This window comes from Ylistrum balloti, unplaced genomic scaffold, assembly GCF_031769215.1.
Source record: "Ylistrum balloti isolate Yb309-2 unplaced genomic scaffold, AGI_CSIRO_Ybal_v1 Utg370916, whole genome shotgun sequence".
NCBI lineage: Eukaryota > Metazoa > Mollusca > Bivalvia > Pectinida > Pectinidae > Ylistrum > Ylistrum balloti.
The window spans coordinates 116,917-132,319 of record NW_026782519.1 but is presented as its reverse complement, the minus strand read 5'-3'; the positions used below and the strand labels follow the sequence as shown (position 1 = coordinate 132,319).

Below are 15,403 nucleotides of genomic sequence, written 5' to 3'. Positions count from 1 at the left end.
AGGGGTTGGGAGATTAGGAAGGAGCTTATTGTAGAAGGGTTTGGGAAAATAGGAAGGAGTTTATTGTGGAAGGGGTTGGGAGAATAGGAAGGAGCTTATTGTAGAAGGGGTTGGGATGAAAGGAAAGCGCTTATTGGAGAACGGGTTGTGAGAATAGGAAGGAGCTTATTGGAGAAGGGGAGAGGAGGATAGGAAAGTGCTTATTGGAGAAGGGTGGGGAGGATAGGAAAGTGCTTATTGGAGAAGGGTGGGGAGGATAGAAAAGAGCTTATTGGAGAAGGGGTGGGGAGGATAGGAAAGAGGTTATTGGAGAAGGGGTGGGGAGGATAGGAAAGAGATTATGAGAGAAGGGATGGAAAGGAAGGATGTGAAGGGAGCATTTTCAGGCGTGAGGGAAATTCTCTAATATTGCAAAGGGTATAGGATTCCCGCAGAGTGCATGATTCGGTATTTGGAACAAGTTCTTCTTTGGAGGAATATGCTATAGACTTTTGAGGAATATGCTATAGACTTTTGAGGAATATGCTATAGACTTTTGAGGAATATGTTATAGACTTTTGAGGAATATGCTATAGACTTTTGAGGAATATGTTATAGACTTGCAGTGATAATAAAAAAATCTACACATCCATGGAGAGACATGGAAAGGGGAAGGTGAGGAATCTCTCTTGTCACATTAAATCGATTAATATACCTGAATATGTTTCTTACAGGTATAAAATATACAGGTAATTCCCCTGACAGGTGTGAATATCTTACCTGTGGATGTATATATACCTGTTTGTGACACATGGCTGTATTTTTCGATTATGACCTGTACATGATCAATACTGATGTAGATATGTCACAAGATTAATTGATCGTGAACACATACAGGTAAACAGATTAGATATAACTTTATGTCTAGTACTTGGTTTTACATGGGATGAAAATTAAGATGTTTATTAAGTAAATCATTAGTTATTTCTGGATTCATGTGCTGGACTTTTCCTGTGGAGTCCCTCAAATTTTGAGTATTGGCCAAAATATATCGTGTTATTGGGACTCATTAAAATTACACAATGGATTTTCTAGACTTTACGGAAAAAATCCTACAAACTTTACTTTTGAATTATTGATATTTTGATTGACAAATAAATTAATTAGGAATAAATATATGTTTCTTTTTTAAATGCAATTTATCAAACAGGAGATTTACAGATATTTGATTCTATGACCAGGTATATGCTAAGGCAATAACTTTGGGTGTAGCAAGAATATATTTACACGTCTAAATCCTATATTAAATAACTGTCCTCTTGTGTAGTTGTTTGATCCTTGGCCACTCAAAGCTATACCCACTACAACAGTATTGTCAGAGATACACACTTATAGATAAAACTGATACTTAGTGACGCCATGTTCAAAATGTCACAACCTGTTTATAGAATTTGAACAAAAATGTGGAAAACTGATATTTTCTTCAGGGTACAATGGATTTTGAGTTCAAGAATTCTTTACCTTTTTTAGTAAAATCATTCATTAACTAGTGATGTGAGGGAAAAAATCTGTTTTTATACACACAAGAATCCAGATATTGAAATTCAAATGTACATGTAAACATAAGTTTATGTTGTAGTCAAAACTTGTTTACTTGAATTTTTTATAACTGAATTTTTTGTCCATATTTGAAAAAATGATATGGAAATCATTTAGAGATTATAAGGCTCTTTTGTATAATTATCAAATTTCCTGAAGGTGAAAATATTTGGTAATATTGATCATATGTCATCAGATTTTGTAGTTTCATGATATGGAATGGAGAAATGTGTAATTATCTTCCTTTAATTTCTGGTATTCTAATTCCAACCGTGAAAATTTGTCTCATTAAAATGTCTCTGGTTTTGTACATGTGTACTTAACCTACAGTAACCTACATTATTATAATGTAGTTCTGGGTAATATTTTATTTGTATATCAATGTGTTTACTGTGTAAGTTATTCTGCAGACGTGCAAGCCGTCTTGTGCTTCTTCCAAAATTTTTATTTCAAAGTGTGATTCAATTAAGTTGAAGCAGAATGATCTTGTACATGATGGTATAATTCTACCAGTAAACATATATATCACCTGTTACCTTTAAAAAGTTATCAAACTTTAAAAACTTATACCTATATTTCGGTAACTTGATAGTTAACCATTTTTACATGTATGGGAACTCTGTGAAGGTCACAGTTAAGTGTATGTTTGTTTTCGATGGGAGAGCATATACAATGTAATTCGATCTTGCTAGCAGAGCACACGTAAATAGCAAGCTTGTAGATTTAAAAACTTTTAATCTTTTGTGTACAGATATGATAATATTCGTAGAATTGAGATCATGTAAATATCAACGGGCTAGTAAACATTAGATGGTATGTCTATATACAAGACATTTTTATTTTAAACACGAAACAGGAAGTTCAAAATGTCTGGCTACTGTAGCCATCTCTTGTCATGTATGGTTGGTTTGATGGTGAATTTGAAAAAAATTTACTTGGAGTTTAATTATTTTTTCATAGTTCTGAAATTTTGTTAAATGTATGATATTTCTTCAAAGGATGATTTGAAATGGCTTTTAACTTTCATCGTACATTGGATTGTGCACAACAATAAAAAAATTGGGAACAATGAAAATGCAAACAGATAAGTTTTGTCGTATAGAGAAAATTTCATTTAATTTTTGACAAATATGGAAAGTTTTTGGTTTCAAATTGGATGATGTTATTTATTTTCATATATATTTTTTTACTTTGTACAAATTTATATCAAAACCTAACTTGTATACTTTTATTTTCATAATCTAACTATATAAGAAAATTTGCCACTCTTAGACCTGAAGGTGGTTACATTTCCAATACATTTAATTTATCCTCTCCTTTAATGAGTAAAATATAATAAAATATATATGGTTGTTGGAGTTTCCTTAAGACTGAGATAGACAAAGTTAACAAATCTCCTTAGGAAAAGATATCAGTTATCTCCCTTGTCTCAGTTTTCCTTGTTTTATTTGTACAGGTATATGTACCAGTGTAGATATTTACAATCTGTACATGATTACACACATGATAGGGAGAGTGGCTTTCTAACCTTGTCACCTGTGTAGCTAGTACAGGTGTAGATAATTATAATGTATATCTGTATAACATCCTCAAATGCATGATAGTGACGATATAAGTGTCTATATATATATATATATATATATATATATACAAAACCTTGTCACCTGTTACCTGTATAGATATGTTACCTATGTAAAACGTACAGGTGAACTAGTTTCAGGTAAGGTAAAGGGGATGATACAGTACTTAAAGGTAAATGTATGTATAAAGTTGCAGGTGTCACTTTTACTTTGGTGTTTGACCTGTCAGTCAATTCACCTGGCCATGCACACCTTGATAAGGTACTGTATCTTTGTGATTCTCTAGGTACAGATACATCATCACACACTTTTCACTGTTCTCTCCAGCGATCCTTGAATTTAATCTGTGAATCTACAAAACAGTTTAAACTGTAAAACCAACTATTGACAACTGCAATAATCAATATTCTTTGAAATAAACGCTTAATTAGAAATTTTTTATCAGGAAAACAAATCTATACCATTTCTATGTATACTACAATTTCAGCATATGATTTTGTTTTAACTGATCATAGTGCTAGATAAGCTGTCATTGTTGGGGCATTTCTCCAGTTTTCATGCCACATTTGCAAACAAAATTTCTTAATTTAATCTATTGCGATCGCCTTTTGTCTGGTGTCGTCCATCGTCGTACGTCGTCCGTCGTAAACATTTTCAACTTTTCCTCAAGTTCTACATGTCTCATTGAGCTGAAACTGACCTGAAATGAATATTTTCTTCCCCTATCCTCAACCCATCTCCTCCATCTGTTATAAAAATTTGATGTAGAATTAACTGAAATTATCAACAACAACATGTAACAGTACAGCTTTCCTCCGTATTACTATTTTTCTGTACAGTAGATATTTTTCAGTAATAACAAACTTAAACAGGAGTTTTTGCTTACTGGTCATCAATTTGTTCCTCTATTTTAACAGACTTATCTGTATATTTTCAGAATAACTCAACAGGGAGGTTCACAACCATAATGACGTCCTGGCGGTGAAGAAACGAGGATGGTGTAAACGGAGAAAACCCTCAACCAGTATCCGATCATATCCTCCCTTTAACCTCTGAACTCTCCACAACCTCGTGTCATGTAACTCCTTCACTCTGAACTGTTCCGTTGATGTTAGTAACTACATATTTAAATTTAGCCTGATATTAAGGATTTTTAAAATAAACAACGTCTTGTTCAGATTTACAACATTAAAACTGGATGGTGTGATGTTCTGATTTGGAGAAAAATCAACTATTACTGTGGAAGTTTTGAAAGAAATATCTTTGGAATTAGGCGAGTCATTCATCTGGTTGGATTTCAGGAAAGGATTATTTAATGAAAAGCTGATTTCCATGCATTTGGTTAGCACAGGTATATTTCGATTTGGTTTACAACATCTTCAATGTTATCAATGGAAAAATGGCAAGGAACCGCGATAGTCGTTACGACGTCTTGAGGGCGAGTCGTTTTAGAAGTGGTAGTGTGGTTGATGATGTAGAAAACCTACCACCTAGCATGAATGATAATATGGAGACGCAGGAGGATGTGAAATCTGCTCCTGTTGGCAATGAAAATGTGTTTAATAATAGAGAGAGTTCTATAAGTGGACGGTCACACGTTAAATTTCGTTCAAATGTCAGTAAGATTAAGGAGATGTTTCAGACGGGAGAAGACGTGAGGGGAGGGGAATTTAAAGTTAACCTAACACGACAACCACCCCCAGTTCCAGAAAAGTCCCCGGAAATAAAAAAGAAAAAAACTTTTGATTTGTCAAGTTTAAGAGATGGGAAGGCAATGTCTCCCCCTAGATCTTCTGATCCAAAGAAGCTACTTGATGCAACAAATCATGTGGATAGATTCAACTACACACGAGCATTGTTTGCCAGATTGGATCAACAAGCCCGCTCAAACACACTGGAGCCAGACCGTTATCTCACACGGAAAACTTCACCAAGAACAACTTCACCATCCCCAGTTCTTTCCCCAACTTTGAGCTCTCCATCCAGTCCAGAAGGTAGAGTTCGTTCCCCTTCTGAAGATATTCTCACTAATTCACATTCCGAACCTCTTGAAACTTTGAGTAAACGTCGCTCCTCATCGGAACCAGCAGATAGCGATGATTCCGTTCCAACATCATTTGGATTTGGACGGCGGTCACGTGCTGATCAGAGGCCTAACAATTTAGCCTTTCAACAAGATGTGATAAGAACTGAGAAAGCCGCTCCTAAACCATCACTCCCACTCCATAGTAATGCCCCTGGTGGATTGCTATGGAAACGGCGACAACATTCGGATGCAACAAGTGACGAACATAAGTTTGGTACAAGTAGGTATCGCAAAGATGAAAATACTATGCAGGAAGCAGCAAATGACATGGACACAAGCCATTCCAGAAACTATGATTTATCTGTACAATCAGGGTACTCAAGTCGTACAAGACCAAGTCGAGATATAAGGAATAGATCTGGGTCGCAGGATAACTCAGATTCTTCCAGTAATGACAAGACTTCTGTCGATAGTGACTCTAAAACTGATGCTGTAGTGCTACGTCGTAAACGTAAAGATGACGGAACTTCATCAGCTTCTGATGGAAAGCGAATTAGTCGCGAGGAAATACAGGCAGCTTTACAAAAGGCAGATAGATATTGGAAGCATGATACAAAGTCTGATTTTCAAGCAAAAAGGCGATCATGGGAAGTCCGAGAACAAAAGTCAGATGTAACTGATACTTTTTTCGATTGGAAGAAACACAAACATCAAGGTCTGCCTCAGAAATCACGATCAATGGATGCATTAGATGATTCTGCTCCAACTAGGTCTAAAAAGCCAAATTACGTGGAAAATGTCACAAGTAATGACCCAAATGTACATAATGTTGAAGTTTTGAAGGAGAAAGAAAATACGGAAACTATTGTGCATGAAAACATTCCACACTTTGACCTGTCGTCTCGCATAAGATCCGACTCAGAATCTAGTGATTCTAAATCTCGTGTCCAAGATTCGAGACAGTCTCGGACCAGAAAATTGTCCTCCAATAAGCCAAAACCTCCTATTCCCACAAAACCTGCCATTGTGCCAAAACCAATTCCAGTTCCTCGTAAAACACAACCACAGTCTTTTCTAAAGTCCAGCAATGCATGGGAAGATGATGATGACCTGCCGCCATCATCAGCCCCGCCTCCTATCCCAGACTCCTCCCCTCCAGATGAAATGCTGGAGTCGCTAAGAGATGAAGCTCCCGTGGAAGTTGAACTGTCCGAACGACCTCCACCTCCTCCGTACCCTGTTCCAGAGACCCCTCCACCTCCGTACAGTCATGCTTTGGGACAGGTGATCAAGTCTTCACCTACAAATTTATCTTCTGAAGAACTGACATCTCCGCCATCACCACCTTCACCACCGTCAACGTCGCCACCAGTACCTAACATTTCGAACACAGAGGTTGTGGAGGAGGTGATTGAAGAAAAGGTTGTTGATAACAAACAGTCTGCTGCCCTGTTAAATGAATCCCCTCTGTATGAGAATGTAGTAGGTTCTTCAATTTATGAAAATGTGGTGGGATCAGGGATGGTTGAGATGAGACAGAGAAGTGTGAAACAAAACATAGAGGTCAGGCCACCATCTCAGGAGGAGCCCCCACCTTCACCTGTTGTCCATATGGTCAAGCAAATGACCGAGGATGAAACTGACCGCTTCCAAACGAAAAGGTAAGTTCATAAGTTGTAATTGTGAAATCTAGAAATTAAAGTTTTTTTTCAGGCTTTTTACAACATCCTGTTATGTCATAAATTTTTGTGTTGGGTTTGTTTTTGTTGCTTTTAATCTACAAATTCATGAATTCACAAAAAAAGAAAAATAATACAAATGAAAACCTGACTTGAACTCTTACATTTTGGAGGATTAGTTATCCCGTAATTCAAGTGTCAAAAAAATTAGTAACTTTTCTGAAAGACCATGAAAATTAAAATGCCCCAAAAATACATGACTTAATGGTAACCACTTTTAAAAGATTACTTAGTTTTAAATTAAAAAAAAAATTATTTGTTCCTCTTCTGCTTCGACAAAGAATAGAAAGCAAAAATACATGTACATCTACAGGGGTACTTACAAATACAAGAATAACTGTTGAAATTAAAAAATTTTGTAGGAAATATAGAAAAAAAAAAAAAAAAAAAGGATTTCAAATAGTTTTGCTACTGACATCATGACTTTCCCTGACCTTCAAAATCCTTCATTTTGACTCCTTCAATTAACGAAAGACCCCCAATGCTAATAAAGGTTTACTCTAGATCTATTTGATATATGATGCGAGTCCTTGGACACAGTTCGAGGTTCCTAGGGAAAACTCTGCTACACTCGATTACTCCCATAAATAGCCTCTGTACCCGAAAATGATAAAGTTACATAGTAAAGGATAGGTGGAGCTCGGTAATTATATAGAAATTAGTATTAGAAATTGGTTTTACAAGAAAAACATCTATTTCAATACATTACTGTTTACCATTACTGAAGAGCTCAACCCTATACTGCAAAGAGCTTCAGTAAAATTACCACTCTTAAATGGCTGCATTATTTACTCTTAAATAGCAGCTTGCTGTGTTTAGAACAAGAACAGCTTATTTTCTGTTTATTATAATCATTGATGATTTATCTACACTTAATGAAGTCATTAAGGCCTTCTAGTCAGAAGTAATTGAGGTATCATTTTCTGTTGCCCTGGAAACAGGATGTGTACTGCAAATATCTCAAGTCTTTATTTCTATCTGAAAATAATTGTCTTTCTTTATAAAATGTGAATTTTCTTTATATTGAGAAAATCATCAACGAATGGATGTTAGGCATCATTTGGTTTTTTTATGTAACTGTTGATGTTAAAGAACATTAAGGAAGACAAACAAAACAAAGATTGTCAAACTTGGAGTAAAGGTCATTGCTCGAATCTGGCACTTTATAAAACATCTGTTGTCTGACCTAGTTGTGTTTTTCTGATATCTGCAAATATCTATACTGTGTTGTAGTTCCACACATACAACAGCAGTGAGTGTACTCAGTAAGCAAGCCTCGGTGAGGGAATATTTTGGTACATGTTCAGTGAGAACATGTTAGTTGATGACAAACATTTTTAGTCATGATTTGCTGGTTTTAGAAATCATCACATACAATTATGTATCTTTGTTATGTATTAATTACTGCTGGAAATTTTAATTGACTTGAAAGACCATGTGGGACCAATGCTACCAGGCAAGGTTGAAATTGTGTTAGTACCAAGGAGGGAGAGATAATTCAAGGTGGTAGAGGAAGGGTGTTATTTGATAAGTCATTGAGGTAGAAGAAGAATGGAGGTAGGTCAAGTCATTAGAAAAGGAGAATGAGTCATGTAAATGTAAGAACAGGAGGTAGTTCATCCTGTTAGAAGTAGGGGAGATAAGTCTTGCTGTTGGAAGTAGGGGAGATAAGTCAGAAGTAGGGGAAATAAGTCATGCTGTTGGAAGTAGGGGAGATAAGTCAGAAGTAGGGGAAGTAAGTCATGCTGTTGGAAGTAGGGGAGAAAGGTAAGATGTAGGGAGATAAGTCATGGGTAGAAGTAGGGTTGATTAGTCTTGCTGTTGGAAGTAGGGGAGATAAGTCATGCTGTTGGAAGTAGGGGAGAAAAGTCAGAATAGGGGAGATAAGTCATGCTGTTAGAAGTAGGGAAGAAAGGTCAGAAGTAGGGAAGATAAGTCATGCTGTTAGAGGTAGGGGAGATAAATCATGCTGTTGGAAGTAGGGGAGATAAGTTATGCTGTTTGAAGTAGGGGAGATAAGCCAGATGTAGGGGAGAATATTCATGCTGTTGGAAGTAGGGGAGATAAGTCTAGCTGGATTAAAAGAAAGGGAGATATGTCATACTGATAGAAAAAGGGAAGATATGACATGTAGGTAAAAGGAGGGGAAATTTGTCATGTTATTAAAGTTAGATATGTCTGCTTTCCTCATATGATAAACTAAAGATCCTGTAAACATAAAGAAACATGCATAAATAAATAACTGATGCCTTTGACTAGTACCATATATATCTAGCAATCAGCCTATGTCTGTCAATAAGCCCACCCATGTTTATTCATGTTTAGTTAAATTATGTTATTTCATTGTCCTATAAGAAGTGAAGTTTGCTCTCTGAACTTATTGCAGGATAAATCTATATGAAAGTATGACTTTACATGTGGGGTAAATGACCTTGATAGGGGTTTGACTGACCTGGACTGGTTGGGTGGATGACCATGACATGTGGGGCAAATGACCTTGATAAGGGTTTGACTGACCTGGACTGGTTGGATGGATGACCATGACATGTGGGGCAAATTACCATGACTGGTGGGTTGATTGGCCTTGATAGGCAGGGAAAATGACCTTGACATTTGGGGCAAATGATATTTATTGTTGAACTTCTTCGGACAGAGGGAAAGACTCTAACAGGTTGCATAAATGACCTTGATAGGAGTGGGAAAGGGGTGGGGGCAAATGATGATTGAAGGTGAACTTTTACAGGCCAGGTGAATCCCCTTTTGATGGGGAGAATGACTTTTATTGACGAGTGAGAAGACCTGTGAAAGGTCAGTTCCTGTGATATCCTAGAAGTAGAAAGATAATTCATTGAAAAGAAATAATTGTGAGGTTATTAAGTAGATTATATGTTGAGTGGAGGACAAATAACTACAGTGGGAGGGTTTCAGTGATGGCCTTTAACCAGACTCTGACCTTATCAATAGTCTACATACATGTAAAATTCTATAATAAAGCTATCAAATTCAAAAGTCCATAAAAACCAATCTTAACAGTAGACACTGTGATCGTGTGTTTATATCTAGTGTACGACCATTAGTGGGAAAAGGCCAAATTGTCAGACCTAAATATTAATATTCCCATAAACAGGAGCAGTGTATAACCATGTTTGTGTTTCTTGTTGTATAGTATAAAGCACACTATATATGTTTGTGTTTCTTGTTGTATAGTATAAAACACACTATACATGTTTGTCCATCTTGAGGCTATGATCCTGGAGGTTTCAGAAGGAATCCAGAACTTGTCTAAACTAAAAAAGGAACAAGGAATTTAACCCTCATTTTGGGCTGCAAAAAATATAGTTCTTTCAGTACCTAGGGCGTAGGACTATCCAATCTTGGGTGGAAATATGAGGTGTAAGGTTCAATGCTCCTGCCTCTCAGTGTTATGTGCTTCTTAAGAAACAGAGTAGAAGACTTGTTTATACTAAATATAGCATGCAATGGGCCTCCAGTATGTTGTTCGGTGAGATAGCTACTAGTTATTAATGAAGAGACCCCACCACAAAATGACCCTGACTGTTCATAGGGGGAAAAAACGAAATACCATCAAAGAGACAAACAAACCTTTAAGGTACACAGATGGGTGAATGGAATGTCCAGATGAACTTTGACGCAGTGTCTGGATCAAACAGGAAATCATTTTGCATAAAATTTCTATTGAAGTTTGAATATGGACAGTTAACTAGATAGGTATGTCTGAAGGGCTTTAAAAGTCACAGAGATATAATTGTGAGATGTCTATTTTAATTCATGGGTATAAGATTTCGTGATCGAACAGATAACATTAGTAAAGTAGGCTAGTGATTGTTGTCTTTCTGATGGAATCTCTGTGCAGTCTCTATCTGCTTCCTTATGGAGGCCCTGGACTTGACACAGATGACACCATCCTTGTGGAATGCATGTGAGTACAGGATATAAAAAAAGGCATAGTTTGGGGTTGGAAACAATGATTATACAATGAATTCTGTTCAGAATGTTGTGGTCAGTGAATAACTTACCTTCAGGTGGTGTAAGAGGGTGTGGAGGGGAGGTATACTGTAATAAGATTGTCCATGAAGATACAACATTGTCCAACTTCTCCTCCTAAACTGCGGAATTGATTTCAACATTGCATTGATACTTGCTGGCTATAATTCTTATAAAATTGTAAATTTCAAAGTTACCCAATACAAGTATATAGGATATTGTCCTCAAAAAAATAAATCCTTAGTGATTTGATCCTGTTTCAGCTTTATATCAGATTCTTGGAATTTTTTCTACTTACTGCAGTATCGTGAGAAAATATTCTGATGTGACTTGTATCGAAGAATGTAAATATTTGGGATCAATTCCAGTTATTAAACAATTTTGAATTGATTCCAATTATTAGATAAGCCTGAACAGATGCAGCCATCACCTGTTGATATAAATACGTGTAGATTTTGTTAGAGGTTAATCACAGAAGTCATACAAGGTCATTACATTTGCATGTATGAGTAAATTTTTACATTTTGATTTTGCTCCACATCAATGACACTAGTTTACTCCAGTCACTTCATTTCCCGATGAAAGAAGAGGGTTGTGTGCTTTTGTTTCAAGCAAAAACATACAATGGTGCATCCTTTCGTACATTATTGTCGTATCTATCTACTCTGCATTTTTTTTTTTTTTTTGTAAAACAGCAGTTTTATATATCAGTGAAAATTACCATTATAATACAGTTTAAAAATACATGTCCGGACATAACACTCATGATCGCGAAAGCATCATAACATCTAGATTTATACACTATGTGATAGTTTTTTCTAACGGTACCAGGTCACATGTTACAGGAACTACTTCGAATCCCTTCATAACAGGGGTTCAAAAGATGCAGGTTGATGAAAATTATGGAAAAGTTTTATGGTTGCCTTAGTGATCTCATGGAGAAATGTTCTATTTCGTTGGGTGATATGAAGCTGGATGTGTTTGATACTCGTTAGTTTGCCTTTTGGTTTCGTTGCTGTATACCTTGTTGTATTTGAGAATGTGACAATATTTACTTGGATTGACTAAGGTTACAAGGCGGGTGTCTACAATGAAGCAGAAGACACTTACCCTTCTGGAACACCTTATTCTCCTCGTACTTTTTCTCTCCATTTCAATGTTTCTTTTGTTCATATTTTGCCGTAGTTTTACGGAACATAACTTTGGATTTTAATTATGTTGACATGTTGGTATTTTCTAAATATTTTTCGACGTGTTTAAATTTCAAAATCGAAGCTAAAAATCAAATCCATCACTTATGATTAAAGCACAAAATAAAGTTAAGAAAAGAGAGAGGAAAAATTGATTGTTACTTTCATTAGAGCATTGGGTTGTTGTGATCAAATTAGTCAGCGATGTTATTTTACTTCAAACTCCCATTAATGGTGTAATCATGACTGATGGTGGCTTGAATATATGAAAACTAACAATATTGAGATAATTGAGCAGACCTAGACAAAGAAAAAAAATTCACAATTTTACCATGAAATGAATTGAAGTACCAATATTTTTCAAAAAGTTTGTCAGTTAACAGAAATATCCACAGTATTACTCTCTTTGATGTTTTGATCATTATCATCAGTTGTTTTGGAAAATTATGATCTGTCCTCAATTTCTCTGTCATTTCTAACACATGTACATAAAATTATAGGGTCTTGTGACCAGTGATATGACTAATACAATGATGAATTATAGGAGAGTTATCTCCCCTCCTCTGTTGGAACATTGTCTTATCTTGATCAATATGAATATATAATGGTCTAGATGATCTCAAAATTAAAATTTGTTTTCCACCCTGTATTCCTGGACCATGGTATAAGTTGCCTTCCTGTCACCCCACATGTTACCAGATCTGGCTTTGGTATGGAAAAATACAGTTTGAATTAATCACTTTTGAAATTATTTTACTGACAAAATTTTCCATCATTTTAAGTAAGTTTTCTTGCATGAAAAGAAAGGGTACATGTTATTTCTTCAAATAAATTAGACAAAAATGATATATCATCAAGAGAATTGGACTGTGAATAAAAAATGACTCATTGGAACTCAGGCTCAAGGTATATAATGGCTCAGGCCTATAACAATAAGGACAATAAGTAGAGGGATTAACCCAGACTAGCAGTATATACAGACTTACCACAGGACAATAAGTAGAGGGATTAACCCAGACTAGCAGTATATACAGACTTATCACAGGACAATAAGTAGAGGGATTAACCCAGACTAGCAGTATATACAGACTTACCACAGGACAATAAGTAGATTAACCCAGGGATTACAGACTAATAGCAGTATATACACAGGACAATAAGTAGAGGGATTAACCCAGACTAGCAGTATATACAGACTTATCACAGGACAATAAGTAGAGGGCAGTATATACAGACTAATTACAGGACAATAAGCAGTATATATACAGACTAATCACAGGACAATAAGTAGAGGGATTAACCCAGACTAGCAGTATATACAGACTAATTACAGGACAATAAGTAGAGGGATTAACCCAGACTAGCAGTATATACAGACTAATTACAGGACAATAAGTAGAGGGATTAACCCAGACTAGCAGTATATACAGACTAATCACAGGACAATAAGTAGAGGGATTAACCCAGACTAGCAGTATATACAGACTTATCACAGGACAATAAGTAGAGGGATTAACCCAGACTAGCAGTATATACAGACTTATCACAGGACAATAAGTAGAGGGATTAACCCAGACTAGCAGTATATACAGACTTATCACAGGACAATAAGTAGAGGGATTAACCCAGACTAGCAGTATATACAGACTAATTACAGGACAATAAGTAGAGGGATTAACCCAGACTAGCAGTAGACTTACCACAGGACAATAAGTTTATAAGGTTCACAGGACAATAAGTAGAGGGATTAACCCAGACTAGCAGTATATACAGACTTATCACAGGACAATAAGTAGAGGGATTAACAGACTAGAATATACAGACTAATTACAGGACAATAAGTAGAGGGATTAACCCAGACTAGCAGTATATACAGACTTATCACAGGACAATAAGTAGAGGGATTAACCCAGACTAGCAGTATATACAGACTAATTACAGGACAATAAGTTGAGGGATTAACCCAGACTAGCAGTATATACAGACTAATTACAGGACAATAAGTAGAGGGATTAACCCAGACTAGCAGTATATACAGACTTATCACAGGACAATAAGTAGAGGGATTAACCCACCACAGGACAATTAACTCTAAGGGCTGAAACATTTTATAAGGTTCAAGGTATATAGGGGGTTGGCCTTATTACAGAACATTAAACCCGGTAAGGACTCATAAACTCCATCTCAAGGTAGTTGGCTTTATTACATGGTTATAAACTAAAGAGGACACAAACTAAAGTTGAGAGTTCATAGGGAATGACTTAATCACATAACAATTAGCACAGGGACTAACAGATCCACCCAGACTCCAGGTGTATTAGACACAGTTAGATGATTTAACATCGGTTGACCTGTGTACTGAAGCTGGAACAGAAGTAGATGGGCTTATTAGCAGAGACAGGCTTATTGATAGATAGATATCGTAAATCACAATACAGACTTCCTCTGTGCCTTGTAAAATAGGACTTCCCAATGGAAGGAAACCAGGGAAAAAAAGAATATAGATGGAAATATTCAGTCCTTTCAAGATCTACATTTAGCAGGTCTCTCCCCTCCTTCCTTCTTCTTCTTCTCCTCATTCCCATCCCTTCCCCCCCCCCCCCCTTCCGTTCCCCCTTCCCTTCCCTCTCTCCTCTCTTCCTACTCCCCTCTCTCAGCTCCTCCCTTGAACATCTGTTGGTAGAACTCCAGTCCAAATCATCAGAGCAACTTACAGACATAATAACTCATGTTTGTTTGGTGTACATCTGGCTTTAAAACTTCTGAGAGGAGGAACTGAAGTGTTGACTGAATACAGACAAAGTTAACTTATATTGTCAGTGTTAAGCTCTATGAGTTGTAGTTGCTATCACCCAAGCCCTTTTTGTGGTAGTGACTATCACCCAAGCCCTGTCTGCTGTAGTGGCTATCACCCAAGCCCTTTTTGTGGTAGTGACTATCACCCAAGCCCTGTCTGCTGTAGTGGCTATCACCCAAGCCCTTTCTGTGGTAGTGACTATCACCCAAGCCCTGTCTGCTGTAGTGGCTATCACCCAAGCCCTTTTTGTGGTAGTGACTATCACCCAAGCCCTGTCTGCTGTAGTGGCTATCACCCAAGCCCTTTCTGTGGTAGTGACTATCACCCAAGCCCTGTCTGCTGTAGTGGCTATCACCCAAGCCCTTTCTGTGGTAGTGACTATCACCCAAGCCCTGTCTGCTGTAGTGACTATCACCAAGCCCTTTCTGTGGTAGTGACTATCACCCAAGCCCTGTCTGCTGTAGTGGCTATCACCCAAGCCCTTTCTG

General features: G+C 36.7%; 1 protein-coding gene across 1 annotated transcript in view; it reads left to right on the top strand.

Moving 5' to 3' along the window:
• Positions 1-4,557: 4,557 nt before the first annotated feature.
• Positions 4,558-15,403, top strand: part of LOC132559459 (protein piccolo-like) — a 55,274-nt gene continuing 44,428 nt past the window's right edge. Inside the window, exon 1 of the mRNA XM_060224078.1 lies at positions 4,558-6,845. Within this exon, the coding sequence (XP_060080061.1) occupies positions 4,558-6,845 (2,288 nt within the window). The remainder of the gene's footprint in view (positions 6,846-15,403) is intronic.